At 41.1% G+C, this 23,470-nt stretch overlaps 2 protein-coding genes across 3 annotated transcripts in view; one reads left to right on the plus strand and one right to left on the minus strand.

Annotated features, from left to right (window-relative positions):
* On the plus strand, positions 1 to 10,931 carry PDZK1 (PDZ domain containing 1). Its single transcript, XM_010200194.2, has 9 exons — positions 1 to 39; positions 4,099 to 4,310; positions 4,624 to 4,879; positions 5,796 to 5,932; positions 6,923 to 7,118; positions 7,848 to 8,044; positions 8,534 to 8,719; positions 9,552 to 9,848; positions 10,786 to 10,931. The coding sequence occupies exons 2-9, from the start codon at positions 4,101 to 4,103 to the stop codon at positions 10,861 to 10,863; spliced, it is 1,557 nt and encodes a 518-aa protein (XP_010198496.2). The 5' UTR covers positions 1 to 39; positions 4,099 to 4,100; the 3' UTR covers positions 10,864 to 10,931.
* LOC104556361 (Golgi pH regulator) overlaps positions 10,342 to 23,470 on the minus strand; it is a 22,276-nt gene continuing 9,147 nt past the window's right edge. For both annotated transcript variants that reach the window (XM_062002707.1, XM_062002699.1), the window contains 9 exons: positions 21,601 to 21,721; positions 21,286 to 21,366; positions 17,641 to 17,750; positions 16,218 to 16,306; positions 15,746 to 15,838; positions 15,296 to 15,391; positions 14,632 to 14,721; positions 13,952 to 14,017; positions 10,342 to 12,813 (listed from right to left, as the gene is read on the minus strand). In XM_062002707.1, the coding sequence (XP_061858691.1) occupies positions 12,607 to 12,813; positions 13,952 to 14,017; positions 14,632 to 14,721; positions 15,296 to 15,391; positions 15,746 to 15,838; positions 16,218 to 16,306; positions 17,641 to 17,750; positions 21,286 to 21,366; positions 21,601 to 21,721 (953 nt within the window). In that variant the 3' untranslated portion in view covers positions 10,342 to 12,606. The remainder of the gene's footprint in view (positions 12,814 to 13,951; positions 14,018 to 14,631; positions 14,722 to 15,295; positions 15,392 to 15,745; positions 15,839 to 16,217; positions 16,307 to 17,640; positions 17,751 to 21,285; positions 21,367 to 21,600; positions 21,722 to 23,470) is intronic.

Below are 23,470 nucleotides of genomic sequence, written 5' to 3' on the forward strand. Positions count from 1 at the left end.
AGAGAATTCCTGTGAAGACTGCTCCACACAGACATACAGGTAATAAATTGTTTTTTTGCTAATCCCTCTTCCCTTAGAAAACTACTTTTAAGAATCCAAGTAATTTTGCATGCAAAGCTTTCATGGATTAAAAGGAGTGGAATGCAGTGCACTGGAACATTCCCTACATTTCTAAATATTGAGAAATGATCTTTGTGATGAAAGTCTACCATTTCTTCAGCTTTGTGTACCATTGATTTTGCATGTTAATTTCAACAATTAGCACAGATTTGCCAGTGCTTTTCAGGAAAAATTGCTTTGTGTTGTAGTTGTGATCAATACAATTTGATGTATTCTAAACAGCACCCAGATAATAAGGCAATCCATTCCTACATAGAGTTAGTCTCTATGCAACTATAGAGACTCAAAAAAGCACAAGGCACCTACCTGACCAAGGGGAACAAATGCATCACAACCTGCAGACTTCCTATCCCTGCATGCTGAAATTCCTCATATTCTCCAGCTTCTGTGACATCTGTGCCATACTCCCACCACATATCCATATCCATACTGTTCTACATGCTGCCCAACTAACCAGCAATGCACTTTCAGCTTCAATAGCAAAGAGCCTGCAGCATGAGTAGCCACAGAGGTGGTTCTGCAGTAGGTTGCTATCATGGAAGGATTTGACTGACAGCTACTTCTAAAAAAAGGGAAAAGAAAAAAAGGTCAGTTCCTACATACATTAGTCACACAGATGATAAAAAAGATAATAAAAACCACAGAGCTGCAAAGAAATCTTAAACATGCACACAGATTAATTTTCTTAGTATTTATTAAGCTATGATTAACACCTAATCTCCCCAATGGAACTTTGTCTTTTTAACTGACTTCATTCAGTAGAGAGAGGAAGGGAAAAAAAACTTTCTAATAAAATATAAATCGAGTTTGATAATTACCTGGACTTTCCATCTAGAGAAAGTTCTCTTCATTTGTCTTGTTTCTCTGTCATCACTGGCAGAAGTTCCTAAGAAAAGTATCTTTGGAGCTGTTCCCTAGCCACAACTGTTGCATACTTTCAGTATGTAGTATATGTGCTAATGCATCACCAAAACCAGAGTTTCTTTACATCATTAAAAGCATAGAAGAGTTTAGGTTCTCTTCTGGAAGTCATTTGGTCCAATGCACCATATAAAACAAGGCAAACTTAGATCGGGTTGCTCAAGGTCCCGTCCAGGTAAGTACCTCCAAGGACATGGATTCCACAGCCTCTCTGGGCACCTGTTCTCAACATCTGACAGCCTTCAGGATGAAAAGCTGTCCTTGTGGCTGTCCAATCAGAATTCCTCTTGCTGTAGCCTGTTGCCTCTCATCCTACCTTCCAAGGAGAGTCTGGCTCTGTGTTCTCTCTAACAATCTAGTTAGGCAGTTAAGACAATCTTCCCTTTACTTTCTCTTCCCAAGACTGAACAAACCCAGATCTCTTAGACTCCTGATACATGACATGCTTCAAAACCTAAGTCACCTCAGTGGACTAGCTCCAATATATCAATATCTTGGGAAGCTCAAAATTGGAGGCAGTACTCATATGGTTTTTCACAAGTGCCAATCAGAGGCACTTCCACAATCCCTTCCATTGACCTGCTGGCTACATTCTGATACCACCCAGCATATGGTTAATCTTCATGGCAAAGGTACACCACTGACTCACAGGCGATTTGGACACTTGAGTGCTGTTCAGCAACACTACCTTCTGGCCAGCCAGCAGACAGCCTGTACTCTTGTGCCTGCTCTAGATACAGGTGAGGATTTTCCCACTTTTCTGTGTTGAACTCCATGCAGTTCCTGTCATCCCATTTCTTCAGCCTGCTGAGGCCTCTCTAAATAGCAAGCCTAACCTACAGGCTATTGACTGCTCCCCTTCATTGTGGTATCATCTATCAGGTTGTTGAAGATGTATTCTGTCTCACTGTCCGTATCATAAATAAATGTGTTAAATGGGATCAGTCCCAGCACCAACTCTAAAGAATGCCACTAATAACCAGTCAACAGATAGATTATGTACCACTGATCAAATCCCTCTGATCCTAGTGGCACAGCCAGTTTTCTGCATCATCTAGCAGTCCTGCCTACTCAATATATGACACCAAACTGGCTACACTAATTTTATTAGAGATTGTATCAAAGCCATTGCAAAAGTTAAGGTGAATAGCATCCACTGCTCTCTGCTTGTCACAGAGCCAGTCCACTCAAATCATGTAAAGGTATCAGGTTCATCAGGTATCACAAGAATCAGAAAACCCTTACTATCTGATCCCCAACACCTTCTAGTCCTTGGCATATTTACCTTGATGCAGCTTCTTGGAGGATTTGCTTCAAAACTGCCTGAGGACAAAGGTCACTGCCTAACAGCTATCTGGTAGCAATCCTCAGCATCAAGTATACTCTTTAACCAGCTGGCCTCAAATTCTCTGGGGAAGTAACATGACACCCTGGAGAGACTGACTGGAAATGCAGCTCCAGTTCACCAGCCTCTTGTTTCTAAACCAAACTGAATCTTTCCTTTCTCACCCAGTGTCACATTTTTTTATTGATTACATCTCATGTCATCACTAAAGTCATCAGAGTTGGAGACAAAGTTTTAGTCAGGCAGCAAATTGAGGCTCTATAATCATCCCAGCATTCATGTTTGAATTGCAAGATACACATACTGTCTCAGCTCTTCTGTTTTGTTCCACACAGATCAGGCAGTATTGAACTACCTCTCCAGCAAGTGATTACCTGATGGCACATTCAGTAGGTGTATGTCTGAATATTCCACACTTTTGTTAAAACACATATCTCCATTCATATCTTACCCAAGTCCCACATATGATATACCAAAGTGAAATACCTGTTAGCTCCTTTTCCTAACAGAGTCAAATAATGTTTAATGAGGCTTCAGAGGCAGAGGAAAACTTGGACAGCTTCAAGAACTTTGACTCTACCATTAACTTCTAAAGGACACAGAAATCAAGCAAGTGCTCCATTTAGTATGAGTTTAGTGCTGGGATGTAGAAATACTGAACAGTTAGAAGCAAAAAAGCTCTGTAAGTGGAGACAAAGGTCTTTCTAGTTCCTTTATAGTCCTTGCTTCCACCTTACAATTCAAGCCCTGCACTCCTTAACAGTCCTGTTACAATATATTTTGGCTAAACAAAATTAAGTTTTGGGAAAATAAATAAAAAGAGGAAAGCCTGCTTTGGATAAGGAGGTCCTTCCTTGACCCCATCTGCTCACCCATCTGCACAGGTTGCCCAGAGAAGCTGTAGCCTCCATCCTTGGTGAAATTCAAAAGGCTAATCAAGCTGTGATTGGTCAGCCCGGAGAAGCCAAGGCTCAGAGGGAATCCACCAAACTTACCAAAAATAAAAATGTCTGAAGACAGAGTGCAAAGAAGATGGCACCAGGCTCTTTTCAGCAGTGCCTAGTGATAGGATAAGAGGCAATGGGCACAAACTGAAACTTGGGAGGCTCCAACTGAATGTAAGAACATTTTTTTACTATGAGAGTGACTGACCACTGGCACAAGTTGCCCAAAGAGGTAACGGCACCTCCCTTCTCAGAGGTATTCAAAAGCTGTCTGGATTTGGTCCTGAGGAACTGGCTGTAGGTGACACTGCTTGAGCTAGGAGGTTGGACCACATGATCTCCAGAAGTCCCTTCCATCTTTGACCATTATGCAATGCTGTGGAATCACATTTTGTCACATAACTTTCCTACAGTGTTCCAATATTTTTGTGTTGCCATCATTTTCTGTCTGTAAGCCTTACTTATATCAAATCCACACCTGAATTTTCACAATTTATCACAAGAAGACAACTTCTTTCTTCCAGTTCTGCATCTTGCTTAACTTCATGTGAGACAGGGAGACAAGAAAAGCAAAGAGAGAAAGGGAAAAGGGATTGGTTTGTTCACTCTAGCCTTACTAACTAGCTTCAACTTTGCATAGCTGGATTTCCTGGGAAACAAAACCCCAAGAATCCTGGAGCAAACTGTCTCCATATGCATTTAGAGGGAAAATGCCTAGGTAAGCTTACTGGTTTTACTTACACATATCTTTTCCATCCTGTCTGGTAGAGATGACTTCTGCTCTCCAGCCCCGAGAGTGTAAAGTGACCAAAAAGCCCGAAAAGAGCTACGGCTTTTTCCTCCGTATTGAGCAAAACACAGCAGGGCATCTCATCCGGAGCGTGGAAAAGAACAGCCCAGCGGAAGAGGCTGGCTTGAAGGATGGAGACAGAGTCCTCAGGGTTAATGGTGTGTTTGTAGACAAGGAGGAACATGCACAGGTATGTCTCTGTTTAGTCTGTGATCCACACCATTCCCACATTACCAAGATCCACTGCCACTATGTGACACTTTCTCTTCCACTTTTTACGGTAGCTTAGCTTAGGAAATCTAAGAGCTGAGTCAACTGCTCTGAGTATCAACCTGCATCATTCATTGCCCACCATGGGCATGAAATATCTTTGAGGTGCCTCCTTAGCACATAAACAGAGGGATGAGACCTCAGAAACAGTAGATAGTGCAAGCCTTCCTAAGGGTGAACTTATAGGACAATCACTGTCACACCTGCTTGACATTTCACCTTGTCCACTATAGGTGGTGGAGATCATCAAAAACAGCGGGAATTCTGTTGTACTTCTTGTTCTGGATGATGCATCCTATCAAAAGGCAGAAAAAGAAGGAGTGAACTTGGAAGAGCTGGGTCAAAAGCTGTCAACAGGACAGCACCAGGAGCAGCAATCCCCACCAATGTCCATGGCCAATGGAGCGATCACTGCAGTTCCACAACCCCGGCTCTGCTACCTAGTGAAGGAGGACAAAGGCTATGGCTTCTCTCTGAAAAGCACAGAAGGTGAGAGCCTGGGGAGAAGAGATGGTGTATATGGCAGCAAGGACAGAAGCAACCACAGTTAACACGTGGGGGCCAATGGGACGCACAAACTGCGCCTGCCAACAGAAAGAGAGAAGCAATGAGATGAGTTGAGATCCATCTCTAGTCCATTTCTGTACAGCATATGCGGTGCATGGTTTTCCAAAGATCCCATTTCTTACGGGGTGGAGAAAAGATTGGGGGGGAAAAAGGATATAGAAAGAGTAAGTTATTTTCAGCTAGTTATTTAAGCCCACTTACCAAAACCAAATTTGCAGTCCCTACTCAAATATCAGATATACAAACAAGATGCTACATTAAGCCCCGTTCCATTCCTCAAAATCACCCCAGGAATCAGCACACAAGGTTCTAGACAGATGTAACATTTTTCACAATTTGTAAGTCATTTCATTTAGAATGGAAAGGATTGTGAACCTCTTCCACATATACCTTTCTTCCAAGGCCAGTCAACAGAAAGGCAAGTCTTCTGGAAAGCATCACTTGTAAAGACAGACTTTCAGAAAGCATGGAAGGCTTCCAAACATGAGAAATTATGAAATGTATAAAACAAGAAACTTCAGTTTGGAGGAGGGTGGCAGGGGCAAGAATCAAATCCTTTTCAGTTATCTCAATGAGCCCCTTTGACATTTTTGGTAGAATATTACATGTTTTGAGCTGCAGATAGTCAAAAAATGCCTCCCTCACTCACAGAAGTGATTTTTCCAGCACAGAATAAGAGAGAGAGGTGTGTTTGTGTGGAAGGTTTGTGGTGCCACCATAATCTGCACATAGCAGAACCCAAGCGTCTCCAAGGATATCAGTGCTGAATTCCCTTAACTGTTAAACATAGGCATATTTCAGTGACTTACGCTGTGTAATGAGTTTTCATTTATTTTAGGACAGAAGGGGTTGTTCATAGTAGAGCTTTCATCACAAGGAGCTGCTGCAAAGGCTGGTGTCCAAAATAATGATCGCCTGATTGAAATCAATGGAAATAACGTGGAAAATGACACACATAAGGAAGTGGTGGAAAAGGTAATTGTTTGCTTACTGATTCATCTTCTGTTCTGGCTCACTTTCACTACAACATCTCAGGGTTACTGAGGACGCAGGTCTGAATGATTTGAATGCTTCACAGTAAAACACGGCAGAGTACCCGTCTGCTTTGGCTCTGTTGTCAACAGCTTCTTGAACTGACTCTGAATAAATACTACCATCAAGACAGGCCAAAGAATGTTAAATAACAGAAGTATGCTGCTGCCAGGAACCCTTTTAAATAAATCACGCTCTGTTCCTGGAAGTCCTGGAAATACTCCTAATGGTAACATGGAAAATAATCAGATGTGGTTTTCAGGGCAGGCACTCTCTGATGAAACAATTAGCACAGAACAGGGAAAATCCATTATTTTAGACAGTAGTTCCTTTCTCCTGCTAACAAGTCCAAAGCTAATGAAAATTACTGTGCAAGTATTTCACTACCTGTCCTCAGCTGCAAAGAATGTTGCTAATGACGCTTCCAGCTTTCCACTATTGGCACTACTAAAACGCATCTGGAGCCAAAGAGATTTCCACGAGACCGGCAGTATATATACACCCTGGCATTCCAGTATCACAATACAGTGCACCCTACTAACTATGGAACCATGCAGCACCTGTGTTTTGCTCAGCTGCTGCAACACCATCAGCAGAGTGACATTGGTTAAAATCAGTAAAGAGGGCATCCATTAGACAAGAATAAAAGAAGGATGGATTTGGAGAGGTTGAACAGAAATTACAACACAGCTAATTCCATAGAGGTCAGGAACACAATACATAGTACAGAAAACTTCATCATATACATGATGGATCTTGTCATGGTCCAAATTTCTGACTGGAGAAAAAAAAAAAAGAAAAAATTCAACTTATAGTCTACATTTATGGCTTATTTATCAACAGTACCTACACACCACCACGTATCACCAGTTACCAAACTATCTACCATTGTTGAAAGGATGACATCTTAAAACTGTACGTGTACTATCACAGGTAAAGCAGTCTGGAAATCATGTTATGTTTCTGCTTTCAAATGAAGAAACAGACCACTACTACAAAAGCCAGAAGATGGTACTGAGCAAAGACAGTGCCAGCCTAAGATTGCTGCCCTTCAAACCACGACTTATTGAGATCCAGAAAGGTCAAAACGGTTATGGCTTTTACCTACGGATGGAACAAAATACTGGAGGTAAGAACTAAGTTAACTCACAGGTCATGACACTCACTATAGTTTCTTCCTGTACAAAGTTTGCAGACCTGATTCTGTTTCATTTCTCACTGGTGATCTAGAAGTCACAGAATCATTACGGTTGGAAAAGATCCAACCACTAACCTCACACTGTGAAGCCCGTCACTAAACTCAATCACATCCCTCAGCAACTCATCTATGCGTCTCTTAAACATCTCCAGCAATGGTGACTCTGCCACCTCCCTGAGCTGACAGTTCCAATGCTTTAACATCCCTCTTGGTGAAAAAACTCTTCCTAATATCCAATCTAAACCTCCCCTGGTGCAACTTGAGCCCATTTCCTTGTGTTCTGTCATTCATTACTGGGGAGAACAACCCCCACCTCACTCCGACACGCCTTCAGGTAGTTGTAGAGTGATCATGTGTCCCCTCAGCCTCCTCTTCTCCAGGCTAAACATCCCCAGCTCCCTCAGCTGACTTGTTCTGCAGACCCTTCACCACCTTCATTGCACATCTCTGGACATGCTCCAGCACCTCAATGTTTTTCTTATAGGACATTCTTATATGTAGTGAGCAGCCTCTATGGACATGTTGCAAAGAGGCGTCATCAGGGAAATGGTCTCAACCTGAAGTGCAACTCTGACAATTAGCCTTTGCCATGCATTTTAATGTCTTTAAACTTATGAAACACATGCTTTCACATCAATCTTTTTTCCCTTCTTATCTTAGAACATCGAATTAAGGATGTTGATTCCGAGGGCCCAGCAGCCAAGGCAGGTCTCAAACACAATGATATCTTAGTAGCTGTGAATGGCGAGCAAGTGGAAGGTCTGGATCATCAAAGTGTAGCTGGAAAAATTAAGCAGTCTGAGGCAAAAACCACACTCTTGGTAATGGATAAGGAGACTGATGCCATGTATAAACTGGTAAGAAAATGCATCCTACTGCTAGTAATTGATATTTTAGCATTATAAAAAACACATGCAGCAATGGAACAGCCAGTCTGTTCTGACAGACACTTCTTCAACTTGCAGGAAATGCCCAAGATACACCCATATTTCAGCAGCTCTCCTTGCACTTGCACAGCAAATCACTAAATGTTCAAATTTTTGCTCTTCCAGATTTTTATAGGCACTATTGGAACAATTCTAAATTTAAATACACCACAAGTTTAAGACAGTAAATTCAGAGCTATACAGCTGGGTAACCACTTATGAACAAGTAACAAAATTCCCCTCTCACATAGATCAACACTAGTTTTGCACTCAGAAATTCATAGCAAAGTTCTTAATTGCAGCTCAAGTCTGAATCATTAAAAAAGTTTCAACCAAAATATGTTGAGCATGAAAGCCTAACATAGATTTCACAAGAGCTGTTTTAATGTTAACAAGGTTTTATTCACCACTTTCTTTCAGGCCCAAATTTCCCCCTTTTCATACTACTACAAAGCACAAGATCAAACACCAGCTAAAATGGAGGAGTTGCACACCGAGCAGAAAGTGAACCACAAGCCAAGAATTTGCAAGATGGTGAAAGGGTCTAGTGGATTTGGCTTCAGTTTAAACATGATCAAGAACAAGCCTGGACTGTTCATCAGTGAGGTACTAAATTAGAGTGAGGAACAAAGAAAAGCTCAAGTGTAGTCTGTCAGACAGCTTCCTCCTTTCTGTCCTGCAAATACATTCAAGAAGAGCCACAAAAGACAAGTCTCTTCTCCAGTGCTGTTAGATCAGAGCTGTAATTGTGAAGTTAGACTGACACTGTAGGACCAAGATAAAAAATAAGCACCAGAAAAACATACCTCATTCTGTTAGACATCCAGAGGAAAGGGGAATCCAGCTTTTCCATGGTTTTTGTTTTTATTCTTGAGGCTGACATGCTAAAATTAGTAACTTAAATAGATCCTTTTGGCTGTAGAACATTCTAAATGGAAGAAAAACATCTTAACCCTGCTCTACTCCCCTTCTTTGAATTCCACAGCCAGCAAAAGTCAAATCTCTACTGTGTGAAATTATGTTTGTACCTTCAGCTTTCTTCAGAGGAGGGTTTCCACTCATTACTAAGGAATCTGAAACACAGTGAACCTTAAAGATACTGGGTAGGGACCCACAAATAAGAAAATCAGTTTTCCACTTGTCTCTATGACTCCAGTGCCATATTTACCCAACAAAAGTCTATAAAAATCAAGATGGAACCAATCACTTTGAGATTTAAGATGCAGACATTCCTTATGCCTGGGCTTATTGCCTCTTCCAAATCACTTCTGCCCCAGAAATCTCCTCATGCTTATTTTGCCACCTTCTAAGGAAAGAAGTAACACACTAGTCTAGCTAACCATCAGTTGTTAACGCATCTTTATGGCTTTCCAAGTTTTATGCTAATACCAGTTTGAACTTGCTTTATGCTAATACCAGTTTAAACTTGCCTTCACAGGTAAAAAACCATGGGCCAGCTGACACAGCAGGTGTAGAAAATAATGACTTTTTGGTGGAAGTGAACGGGGTGAATGTGATAAATGAATCCTATGACAAAGTGGTGGCAAGAATCAAAGATACTGGTGACCAACTAACACTACTGGTGTGCAGCAAAGATGCCTACAAATACTTCCAGGGCCAGAACATTCCCATCACAGCTTCCATGGCAGATCCAGTCCACACATCTGAAACTCCTGCTTATACAGAAAACCATTCATCAGAGCCAGAGAGAAACTCACCCGAACCAAGGGAAAGGGTGAGTAATACACACTGAGCAGATGTTGAGGAATCATCTAGGGTACAGGAAAAGAACCTTTTTCAGATAGCATGTATTTCTGAGCTAAGATTTTTAACCTGAGCCTGGATTTTTACAAGTCAGTCTATGTTATTCAAAGGAAAGCTGTGGTCTCATTACCATAAACAACTCTTCGTTTCCCTACACGTAATACAGGTGAGTTTCTTTAATGTAAGATTATATCACAGAGAGGATGCACATACAAGAGATTTTATGGAACAAGACAATCCAGATACAATAATCCTTAACGAAGATGGGAAACAGACAATACAATCCTGACTGTGCAGGGGGAAAAAGGTGACTAAAATACACCATACATAAACTACTTTTGGAGAAATCAGGTGAAATATTTCAAAACAGATCATTTTGTTGAGGGAAATGAAACTGACAGCTTATGATGACATTTTATTTTACTCACTTCATGCCATTAGAAAGAATGTGAAGCATGACAGAGTCAGAAAAACAGGAAGGTATTTATTTTTGAAACAGTCATTTTGAACCCGTTGTGTAGTCAGTCAGCCTGATCACACAGAAGAGACAGCATGAAGAGTAAGACCAACACTATCTCTGTTTTTCATTAACGTTGTCTGCACATGTCCAGCTGCAAGTTTTTTCACGTTTCTTAGTCACCAAGATGCATTTTGCAGCTCTGAAGCTAGCACTCTTTTGTAGGCATAGGAATTAAATAATAGGAAACCTCTATTGAACAAATTTCTCTCTAAATGTAGTTAACAAAAAAGCACTTCAACAACAAAAATCACATCTGTTGGCTCATTTTGCCATCCAAACAAGTACATGATTAGTGCAGATGAAAATAGGAGTCCTTCATAACACTGCTGACTATCGAGCATGTTTACAAACTAAAAATAATCACAATGTGTTTGTTGCTCCTCTGCAGGCAAATTCTTCCTCCTCTTCACGATCAGCTGCCTCTACAAGAGCAGACAGCGACAACGATGATGACACAAAGTTGTGAGGAGAGAAACTACACCGAGAACAAAACAAGGAACCTCCTCTTTCTTCAATCATTCTTTGCTACTACAGCTCCCAGAACTTGGCTATTCCTAGCAGTGCCATACCTGTAAAGGACTGCAGTCTCTTGCCAAAATGCAGCTGCCCAAAATAAACAGTTAAGCGTAACTTGCATTCATTTAACACACTGCAACTGTACTCCACTGGCTTTCAGCCTTGTGGACAGTTAGTCACTTACTTCTGTAAAGTAATAACTAGAAGTATCTAATAAAGTATACTGCAGCAGAAAGCTGAAATGTTTGATAGATTGATAATCACCTTAGCCTTTTAAGGATAAGCTCTTAATAAAGAGCAACTGACTTCTCCCCATCCAGGAGAGGCAAGTTCTCCCCCTAATTCCAGTCCATCGACTCAATCTCTGTGGCAACTCTTCTATGCTATCCTTCCAGCAGTACAACTGTTGTGAAATAGCATAAGCCAATGTACTCTGTGCATTACACTCCTTTCTCCTGCCAACAGCACAGAAATTTCTTTCAAATATTAAGCTAACTTCATGATTTGTAACTCAACATATTTAAAGCACTATTCCCTTTCCTCTGCAAACAGTTGTGGATCATGGTAGTTAGATGTGTACATAGCTCATTCATGCAGGTTCTTCTAACTCCAAGCTACCACCACGTTGTCTTGAATGTGACATAAATGGCTCTGTAATACTGCTGCTGTATACCATGCCTCCTTACTGTGCAAAGAAGACAAGATGCAAATAAACTGTTTAGAGCTGCTCCCCACCTGGCTCTTACTCTTTATCATCCATGATTTATGTCCCAGAACAATTTTTAAACAAAGCCTAGTGGCTATGAGAAGCTACAAGTTTAAGTTACATAAATAAAATTTACTTTTATGCCTTGAATTACATCAAGAAGGGGAAATGGGCTACTGTAGAAGAATACACAGGTTGTGGGGAGCATCCAATTTATAGCATATAAGGTAAACAAATTTGTAACATGTCAGGTAAACAAGGCATAGATGTGGTCTTTGACTTCACACAGAGCTCTGGCAAAGAATAATCCAAAACCTCAGTTCTATTTATGCAGGGAAAGAAAACCAAGTTGAGACTGAGCATACCTCCAGCTACTAAGGACACTGGGTACAGTAATACACAATAGCATACACTCCATACAGAGTGAAAACCTCTGCACCTCATTTCTGCCAGGCAGACAGCAAATTCTAGCCATTTTCTAGCTCACTTCCAGCCAAATCTTTGAAGCTGACAAAAAACAACTGTGATGCTTGCATGAGATTTTATAATAACTTATTTAATTCCACAGACTCAAACATTCGACTCCAGAGCTGCTGTCCTCTGAATCCCAATTATGAGCTGATCTTCAAAAGAAAAAAATCACTTTTCCTTGGTGCCCTCTACGAAGACGTTATTCTAACAGTCAGAGTGCTTACCTCAGACAGCCTACCATGCAAGTTGTGATGCCCTTAGATTCTGGTGTACCAAGGAGTGCTCTTATACCTTGGCAATGAACTAACATTCAATACATGTATCCTCTTCATATCTTGGTGTGTCACCTTAACAAAATAAGCCACAGAGTTTGATGACATGTGTGCAAGTTCAAAAAGCCAGCTACACTGCTGGAACACACAGAATAGTCCTGGCTCTCTTCAAGTTTTGCAGTCCACAGGAATTGCAGCAATGCAGTTGAAAGGACGGAGGGCAGTGCATGACTGCAGCCCTTTCTTAGAGAGCCATATGCTTTTCTGGGGCTTGTTTGTGTGCTAAATAGAGAAAGAGGATACTGGACAGAGCACTAACTAGGAATATCACATCAAACCAACGATGGTAAAAGTTGAACTGGAGCTCTCCCAGGACTTCTGTAATAATAGTGCGATACTCCAGAGGCATACTCATCCGGATCAGCAGCACCGACGACACAAAGTACATTCCCTGGAAATTACAAAAGTGGAAGTAGGTATTATTTCACAATTGGCTATATGGCTAACACAGGTGTCATGGTTTAGCAAAGAGCACCTTTTGCTTGGTAACAGCAGGAGCGGGTTGCAGTGAAGACCCGGTAAAGAGTTTTTGGACTCTCCCCCCGGCTCCTGGATTCAGACCCACCTCTGGCCCGGCTGGGCCAATCTGGCGCCTCTGCCATCACTATTTAGGGGCAGGAATTTGAAGTGCTGGCAGGAGGTGTAAGAGTGATACAAGATGGAGGCGACCACGTGGACTCTACAGCCAGAGAAGGAGGAAGGAGGGAGAAGCAATAGACCAGAGACCCCTCCGCCAGCCGTAGCAAGAACACAGGCTGTACCTCTGCAACCCATGCAGGGCCATGGCAGGACTGAGAGTTACCAGCAGCTCCATGTGAGTGAGCCCGGATGGGTGAAGGACAGTGTGTGGGGAGGCCATGGCCCAGGCCGTGCTGGAGAGCCTGCACGCCGCAGAGCAGCCCCACACGAGAAGCAGAGAGGAGCTGCAGCCTTTGGGATAAATGCACATCGGAGCAGCCTGTGCAGGGCTGCCATGCGTGTGAGGTACCCCACGGATGTGCAGAGAGGACTAGTGCAGAGCCCACATGTCCTGAGGAGGGACAAAAGCAGAAGTTATCGGGAATGACTGAAACCCCCACTCCCTGCCCCCCCTAGGCTGTTCAGGGGAGGAGGTAAAAACACCAGGATCAGGACTCTGAGCCCAGGAAAAAGGGAGAAGATGGTCTTAAAGGGCTGGTCAGACTCTTCATCATTGTACTACTCTGTGTTGTTTTATTTTGGTTATGTTTTGGGGTTTTATGGTTATTCTTTAGTTGGTATTGCATTAAATTCTGTTTTCTTCCCCAAGCCAAATAGCCTGGTCTGTTTTGTCCTGAACCTTAAGCGGCAATTAAGCTCTTCCTGCCCTTTGGCAATTCTCAGCCTCTTAGGTACTTGAGGCTAATCATGGTCTTTTGTTCCCTGATGGGCCTAAACCAGGACACACCAGTCAGCAAACCAAGACTTTATGATGTTTAACAGCACACACACATACAATATGCATCCGTGCATAAATGTATACAGGTGTATCCATGGTTCTACATACTCACCATTATCTGTGCTAAAAGCAGAACAATAACGTTGGAGGACTTGCTGCTGGAAATGGCATAGAAGAACTAGATAAAAACAAACAAACCACACTGGAAATAAGCAGTCATATAAGTCAAGTGCCTTAGAATGGTACATACCATTCAATACTTTTTCATTTAAGAAAGCAATTAAAATCATACTTTCTGGAGGGTTGCCTGTATCCTGCTTTCCAGAATCTTCAGTCTTAAACATCAATCTACCTAAGCCAGTGGCACCATGTGGTAAAAATCTTATAACAATAAATATTGAAATTAAGCTTAGGTACCAAAAGCCAGGTCAAGACAACGAGTCACATGTCTCTTGATCTAATGTCTTTTCCAGTCCTAAGGCAGCTCAAATTAAGCAATTTAAATTCTTGTAATCACCACCTCATCAACCTTACTAATAAGCCCTGGCTACAGCATTAATTTGAATCCTTGCTTACATTTACATCTGTATCTCCTGACAGTACTAACAACAGAGACTGAGCGGGGAAATATCCTGTAGAAGATATTTTTCTTCCCTGCCTCCATCTCCAACTATTTGTATTCAGATATTTAAAACACAAATGTGTATTGAAAGTATACACAGTGCTTCTCCCAGCAGAAGATCTGATAACAGCTTTCCTGGTCCAAAACCAGGTATGAATCTTGGCCCTTACCTTTGTGAGTGTGATTAACAATCCTCTGATAGAGGTAACAATGATTATTCCAACAAGAATAAAAGAAATGTGCTGAGACCAGAATTTCACCTGTATCAACAAGAAGAATACAATTAAAACTCTAATGCCAGCCCCATTTACACCACATTATATAGCTTCAGGGTCTTTGTATTTTCTAATTGCACAGACACCCATGGTAGACAGGTTTCTATAACAGACATTCTCACAAATATATTACTGATTGTTTACTGCAACACATATGAAAAATAAATATAGCTTACATCAATCACAAAGAACCTCATATTCACAGGGATATATTTAAAAAGTGTAAATGACAGAACACCTGTGTGCAAGAGAAAATATAATTACTGTGTAGGTAAATGTAACAATCTAAGCAAATTGACTAATGTGTTTCCATTTGCTCACAACAAACAAACAAATCTCTGCCTCTCTGGCAAGATCGCTTTACCATTCCAGCATAAAATCAGCGTGAAAGCAAAGTTCATAGTGCATTTTCCCTTCCTCCTCAATAAGTCAGAAGTCAAGATTTCTCAGGGATGTATCATTCTCTCCCTATCATTATGACTTTATTTATTTAGCATTATGACTTTATTTATTTAGATAAGAATTGCTGAAAAGGCTGTAAGAATTAATAAAGTCTCACATCAAACTGTATTCCCAGATAATTTACAGTGATCTCAATTCCTCTTGTGACTGGATCAGTCTTCCCCACACGGTCAAATACAATATTGATGGTTGCCTGAAAGACACAGATGGATTTACATTCAAACTAAAAAACAACAGCGTACCTCACTGTTACATCTGAGACACAAATATGACATTCACCATGTGTAACCAAGGAAAGGAGCAGTGAGTGGTCAGATTGTCTAAGTAGGTACAAAATGCACACATGTAAGAATTGTTTGCCTAATGCTGTATAGAAGAAGACAGATTCAGAGCTTTATATCAGCTAAGGGTCAGTTTCTTTCAGAATTTCCAGAAGCTGTTTTTTAAGGAAATTGGAATATTATTTGATGAGCTGCATGTATGGCATAATCTGTGTAGTGTGACATTTGCATATATCCACATAAAATGCAATAAAACAATTACATACCATGAAGATTTTCCAGACACAGTAGATGGAGAAAAAATAACCTAAAAAATTGAAGTATTTTCCCTGGAAAGTTTTGGAGTATTCTATTCTCTCCTGGAAATACAGAAGGAGGGAAAGGGAACAGGATATACACAAAATCATTTCCACAATCACACACAACACAAAATTTTAATGCAGCACCAAGAGCAGCAAACACAGCTTTACCCTTCTACAAGTCTTAATTCAAATGTTTCTAAACTCAAAAGTTTAAATTCAAAAGTTTCTGAATGGCTTTAGGGGCGTGGGGCATATTCTCCTTAATATGCATCCAAACTGGAAGGAAATTGACATCCAGACTTCAAAAGAAAGAAACAAACATCACAACATTTCAACATTTACCTATTGAATGGCTTTCAATTTCTTGTAATACATATTCTCCTTCAAACTACTCTGGCCTCCCAACATCCCTCTGGGCAGTTACTTTGCTATGTACCTTTGTCGCATGCAAGTCAGCAGTTTCCAGAAAAAGCTGCCGACTCAGCTCTTCTAGGGCATCCACTTCTTGCTGGATAAGGGACAGATCTGGCAAACCAGCATAGTCAAGGCTAGAACGCATCACCAATTTTTAATTAAAAACAAAACATTCCCCATCCTCAGCTCAAGGGCCGCATCTAATGGTTTGACCACTTTCTTGATCCAGATCAGTTTTGTCACTCAGTCTTCATGCTCCTTGTTAATACTGCATCAAAAGAAATCTCAAGGATACATACATTGCACACTACAGCATTTTAAGAAGGTAGGCAGTACATAGTATTTAGGCAGCCACGCAACAAGCTCTTTATTCTTCTGCCCGAGAGACTGATGGCAGAATAGAACCAGAGTTTTCAAAGACTGCTGTTCCACTTCGACCAGTGTCCCTCATCACTGAAGTGCATCTCACAATATGTCACTCTCACATCATCTTCATAATCAAAACTGCTGAGTAGGTGCTCCAAGAGATTAGTGATTATTATGAAGAATCTTGTCAAATAGTCGAATTGTCACTTTAACAGCTAGTGGGAGAGGAAGAAGGGTTGTCACCCTTATATAAGCAAACTGCACACTTTAGATGCTTCGGCATAAACTGTTGGTAGGCAACTGTGAGTAAGAGAAATACAGATCCTTATAATTAATTCCCAACAGATTCTTTCTACCCTTTTCACATGGGTGGAACAATTTATGTTCACCTGTTCCTATTCACCTTTTTGTCACGTGGCTGCAGCACCAGCAGCCAGCCTATACCATGAGAACAATTTATTTGGTTAACAAGTTGCTTCCTGCTCCTCTTTTTCTCACTGCTTTGCAACATGGCCAGAAAGCCATCTACATACTAGGAAAATTGTTCCAGTACCCCGGACAACCCCATTGCTTTGCTCAAGTACGTCACAGGTTCTCCATTTGCTCACCTCCATGAGCTAATCTCAAGTTATGAGAAAAATACACATGTAGGTCAGTCATATGAGCAGAGGAAATATCAGAATAGAAAGTTGCCTCCTACATCAGTGGTGATGGGGTAGACGTCTGCAATATGACACCATAAGTGTGCACATTGGTCTGTAGATCTGCTGTACACTTCAACCACGATGGTGCAATAACACATTTGGAGGGCAGAGTAGCAGCATACAACTCCCTGCTGTGTCACAGGAAAACTATGTGTCCAACCCCTGGGCAAAAGGTCAGACAGTACAGTGTTAGAGAGTAACTAGCCCAGGAGATATTAACCAGGAGATATTAACCCTTTCCCTCAAACTGCTGAACAAATGCTTTGTTGAAATACCAATGCTTTGTAACAGGCCCAACTAACACCCTTCCTTTCAAAACAGAACAAAATTGGAGCCACCTCCTGAGGCAGGTGCCAGCATGCAGACGAAGGATACTTTCACTGCCTGGAACAGATGTTGTAACACTTTTTATCATTCTCCAGAAGCCCGTGGGTTTGTTATGCACTTCTCCTCTCTGGAACATTGTCCTGTGAGCCACTGCTATCCTGCAAGAACAGAAAACATAAGTCCTTAGGAATGAAGTCTTTGTATAAAAAAATCAAAACAAAACACAAAAAAGCCAGAAAAACAATTCCTCAGAAGACACTGTTAAAATTAAATTCACTGCGAACAGATGCATCTCTTTTTTTTTTTTTTCCCTAAGCACCAATCTTGCTTCATAACATTATTCTGATTAGCTCTGGAGTAGAGCCCAGATCTAATCAAGTGAGATTCAATGAGACACTTCCAAAGACTTCCATTCAGGATCCTGCTTCAATCCTTACAAGAGATTTAAACCCAATCAGAAATAAAAAATTCAACTGGATTTTTCTCTTGTAGGATTGGTTGCTTTCCTTTCCCTAAAACACATGACTGTAGTATCTCAAGGTCAGGAATCAGAAGACTTTACATGCTCCTCTCTCCCCTTGAACACCTCGGACAATAGAAAATGGTCTCAAGTTGCAACAAGCACGGTTTAGATAGATTAGGAGGAACTTCTTCACTGAGAGGGTGGTTTAACACTGGAATGGGCTGCTCAGGGAGGTGGTGGAGTCAACATCCCTGCAGATATTTAACAGACACATAGATGAGGTGCTGAGGGACATGGTTTAGTGATGGGCTTGGCAGTATTTGGTTAGTGGTTGAACTCAACGATCTTCAAGGTCTCTTCCAACCAAAAGGATTTTATGATTCTTCTTTGCATATCTGCCTTCTCCAGAAAACTATGAGAACTTGATGGTACACAGCACCCTATGGTATGCTGCCACTCACTACTGGGCTGCATGACAAGCTGTTATGAAGCAGAAATAGTTAAATACATTATTGGGCTGAACCACTAGATGCTTCAGGAGATTTGAACATGACTCCTAAAGCTAATTTTAACACTACAGTAGCAGCTGCATATGGTCCTTCACACTCCCATGTGCACCGCAGCATAATCCCCATAAGCAATGTTGGCTTCTGGCCTCATTCCCTCACATTTCTCCCCATTGAAATTTGTGAGCCAGTTATCCACTCCTAAGCTGAAAACTATTCATAGGATTGTCAAGGCGATCCATGATTCAACTGTGTTTAGGTCCCTTTCTTGTAGTTGTAGCCAGTATTGCTACATTTGGCACTGAGCCCTCTTCAAGGTTATTGATAAGCAGTGTAATAGAAAATAAAAAAAAAACAACCCAAACAAAATACTCCTCCTTCTATCATCCAACAAAAGAAACACCCTTCGGGCATCCCACAAAACACACATAAAAGCACATATGGCCACAGACTACAAATAACAGAGATCTCAGAATGCTTCAATTCATCCTGACAGCTGCCAAATCTAAGAACTGAAGTTTTAATCCCTGCTTTCTTCACGGTACTAAATCCACATGTTCCATCCCAAATGATCCACAGCATTGCAGAAAAAATGCAACTATGTCAAGGCTAAACACATAAGTATACAAAGCCAAATATTTTCTTTTAAGAGGTGACAGCAATCTCTGTACCCACACAGTAGTCAGGAGTTATGCAAATCTCACAGAAAGGATCCACAGAAGCCACATGCTTTGCCCAGGTAGATATGTGATATTTCTACATCAGATAAGCTGATTTGACTCTAATATGAAACAAAATGAAGCAATAGTGTCACAGAATCTAGATATTTCAGACCTGAGGCTAAGTTATGTCATACCTGCAAGGATGAGTACAAAGAACCTGCCAGTCTTCGAGGTGAGTTTCCATAAAGTCATACCTGACTACATTCAGGAAGGAGAGAACAATTTCTGTGCAAAGAGCATCAGGGAAAACAACTTTCTACTACCTCCTAACAAGGAAGTCAGCATGAAGAAGGGTTGGTATGAGAAGAAATGTCAAGATCAGCAAAGAAAACAAAAAAGCTTTGTGTTTCATTGCCTTAAAACCTTTGTGTGCATTGGTAAGTTCTGAGTCATCTTAATACTGAAAAGCTGTCCAGTAAGGAACTGACAATTTACAAAACTATAGCATGTAACTTATGCTGTAAAATACTGCTATTCCTGCTTGTTCTGCCAAATTATTTGGATTGCATTTGGACTGATACAAATCTAACTTTTCAAGCTCTGCTTTATATAAGGAAATAGTCCAGTTATGCAGGCCACTGCTCCCTATCAAAGCAAAAAGAGAATAAAATCTACAGAAACTGAGCTTCTGCTGTTTCTTGCACATTTCTGAGACTATATAGCTTTGCAGGGTTTTTTGGTTGTTTTTTGGGGGTTGGGTTTTTTTTTTTAGTTTAAATATAAATACATGAACTTCTGTAAAACTCCCAAGCAATTAACATACTTCAAGTGGTCTTCATAATGGTTGTAAAGTTGTTATTTTCACATTTCCTGGCCATAGGAAGCCAAGAAAGTGCTAGTCAGTTACAAGTCCCAGATATTCTTACTTTTACCCCAACATCACTTTCCCAGGACCAGAGGTCCAAAAGCTATGTATAAAACAAAAGAGCAGAGTCAGGCGCAGCACTACACAGTATCTTTTAACTCCAAAGCCAGTATTTTAGTATGTTCCTAGTCAATCAAATCAATTAAGCCTGAGTAATTAAACTCACTGCTTACCATCTCACACAAGACCACAAATATCGAGTTAACATTTGTTCACCACTTAATGTTTCCAAAGGGGAAGAAAAAAGTTACGCTTTAACTACATTTTCATATGCTAATACTGATCAGCAGATACACAAGCTGACAATTAATTCAGCAAGGTTAGACTGCATAAAAGCTCCCTTGTCATACATTACAAGGTTCCACTAAAACGTTAGTGTGCCAAAAGTGAAGTTTGAGGGACCTCTGTGAGACAATCAGACCTTTGAAGTGACTATACTGAACAATTAGAAAGGAGTCCAATATGTAATTTGTAACAGCAGACAAAAATCTTTTCAGTGTAAATGAAATTACATTGTTTCAAAAGGTATCTTTCTCACTTAGGGTGCAGGAAATAAGCTAAACCAAAAAGACCAGAGTTCTGATGGCTTGTGCTGTACACCACATTCACATTAGCAAGGTTTTGCAATTTTGCACAACTAATGTAAACCTTGCCATCTGCAAGAATATAGCTGTGTCCCATTAGCTCACCAGTCTGCTTCAGCTTTGACCAGGAAAAACCCAATGCACAGAGCAGGGAATGAGCTCAATATGTATGAACCAATTTGTGTACTGAAACTACCAGTAAGAACAGAGCCAGCTGTGGTGGCTTCCAGGTCACCTGTTCATCAGGAGAGAAAGGTGCCCATCCTACACACTAGTCAAGCTGCTATCAGAGTGTTAGTTTGTCTTGGCAGCCTAATCTCTGCCACTGCAGTAAGAAAGGGTTCTATTTAGTGCATGTGACTGAGAGCAAAACAAAGCTGCCTATCAGGCCAGAATGAAACACCACACAGCTCAATCCAATTCAGTCACTTGTTTCATGGGAACGCATAACCCTGACAGGACTAATAATAGTGGTAATTTTAAGAACCATCTTATACCATACTAACTGAAAATCCTTGAAATGAGCAATTTCACACTACTTCTGTCTTCTCACCTTTTTTTCTTGCTAACAATCATGTCCATAGTCTGAAGGAGTCGTCGCTCTAAAGCCAGAATATCTGCGTCTGTCACATTCCTGAAAAATGAAGGGGCACAATTAAGCCATCCCATTTCAGGGGAAATATGCATGTGGCCATGAAACAAAGGAGAAGCCAACTTAAGAAGAATATGCTTCAGTGATAGCAGTGGAAAGGGTTCTAGCACATAGATATGGCAATAGCTGGATTCAGAAAAAAAGTAACTTGAATCAATGCCACAAGAAGAATAATCTCAAAAAGGCGGACAAAATATTTCACAAGGTTGCAGTTACCTGAGAAAGTAGGACATGTAAGTGTATGGACAGTTGACAGCCCCAAATCCAGACAGCAAAGCCATGAGTGTCACCCCAATCACACCCACACGGCTGATGAGCTGTTCTATAGACAGGATTCCTGAGAGGGAAAACACGGTATTAGTAACCTTGCTCTCTTCACTCTGCTCCACATTTGGTGCCCTCACAACATAACACACGTATCGAGCTGCTTAATGAATCCGACTGCCTTCCCACTGCAAAGACCCAAGGTAACTGGGGCTCTTTAGTCTAAAGGAGACTATGGGGTGGGGGAAGAATCTCATTAGTATTTACAAAATATCTAAATGGTGGATGTCAGGAGGTTAGGGCATCACTTTTTTTCTATTGTATCCAGTGACAGAACAAACAGTAATGAACAGAAACTGGAAAAAAAAAAAGTTGCCCTTAAACAGAAGGAAAACCTTCTTTCCTATGAGGGTGAGGGAGCCCTGGCACAGGTTGCTCAGGGACAGTGTGGAGTCTCCTTCTCTGGAGGTCTTCAAAACCCGCCTGGATGTGCTCCTGTGTGACTTGATTTGGGTGGATGTTTTTTAGCAAGAGGGTTGGACTAGACGATCTCTAAAGGTCCCATCCAATCCCTACCGTTCTATTATTCTGTGATTCTGTGTAACACGAAGCATGGACAGAGACTATGAAAAGGAGGTAGACGGTCTCTTTCAGAAGGCATGTTACCGTGCTTAGAAACAGGGATGAAAAACTCTAGCTATGATGATGCTCAAGACAGGTCTTAAGTCATTATTTTGGTTCTAAATTAATAAAACATTAGTGATTGTACTTTGCTGAGGTGTGAATACAGACCATCCTCCAGACACTATAAAGAACGCATCTTGCACTTCTACCATAATCAGGACTAGAGTTATCAAACCAGTTAGTCCTGGAAAACTGGCCCAAAAATATCTAAACCATAGAGAGGAAGCCTTATTCTGTCAATTGTCATTAGAAGTGAGACCTCCAGATCGGATGTGATTTGTGCTTGTAGGATAGTGGAGTTATGACAGCATGGCAAGCTTACGCTGCTCCTGGCTGTCCAGTAGTTACCTTGTGCACACATATGTGTTTTTGAGATGACCACCAACAAGACAATCCACCTGAGCACTAAGTATACGCTAAAACACAGTATGAATATCAAATCTGTGTTGTAACCAAAACCAAGCACTGAAGTCACATTTATTCTTCTCAGTCATTAAACACAGATTCAACCTGTCTTCTCAGGATACGGTGCCAATGTACTACTAAACATCACTCACTTTTTAGGGAGCTAGTTATAGAGCAGCTGCCACACACAGCACATTTGGAGCTTACATGATTGCAAAGCCGAGATGGCCAAGCGCCAAGCCGCATTTCATGCTTCAGAGAAGGGGAATAAAATGATGAAAACAAGGCAAAAAGACTTCACAAAGGGAGACTGAGACACCCAGTCATGTGCAGCTGCAGAGAGATTTACACGAGCTACAGAATGTGCTACAATACGCTGGCCTTTTGCCCCACATACTGTCAGACAGCAGCAGTTAAAACAGAGGTGCCTTCAAAATGACATTCCACTGGTTAAAGCAATGCTTCTCCGTAATTCTCACAGCAACCCTATTCTTGTGATCAGGTCAGATTAAAATGAATGTTTTATCAACTCAGACAAAGAGTTTCATTAGAATACCAGTATGTAATTGACTAAAGCATAACCTTCCTTCTACTCCAAGCTCTCAAACTCAAGTCTATTAAACAAGTTGCAGACCAACCAGGGCTCCTGACTCAGAGCCCTTGAGTGACGGTGCTTTTCTCAACTGCAGCACACTGCCATCATCATCCCCAGGCAAGACATCCCCCCAACACA

The sequence above is a fragment of the Colius striatus genome, chromosome 1, assembly GCF_028858725.1.
Source record: "Colius striatus isolate bColStr4 chromosome 1, bColStr4.1.hap1, whole genome shotgun sequence".
Classification (NCBI taxonomy): domain Eukaryota; kingdom Metazoa; phylum Chordata; class Aves; order Coliiformes; family Coliidae; genus Colius; species Colius striatus.

What these genes read in the sequence shown, in the direction of transcription:
- PDZK1 (XM_010200194.2), top strand. Translation starts at nt 4,101, where the DNA reads ATGACTTCTGCTCTCCAGCCCCGAGAGTGTAAAGTGACCAAAAAGCCC. An exon ending in ACAAGGAGGAACATGCACAG is followed by an intron (nt 4,311 to 4,623) that starts GTATGTCTCTGT and finishes TGTCCACTATAG; the next exon opens with GTGGTGGAGATCATCAAAAA. An exon ending in CTGATGCCATGTATAAACTG is followed by an intron (nt 8,045 to 8,533) that starts GTAAGAAAATGC and finishes ACTTTCTTTCAG; the next exon opens with GCCCAAATTTCCCCCTTTTC.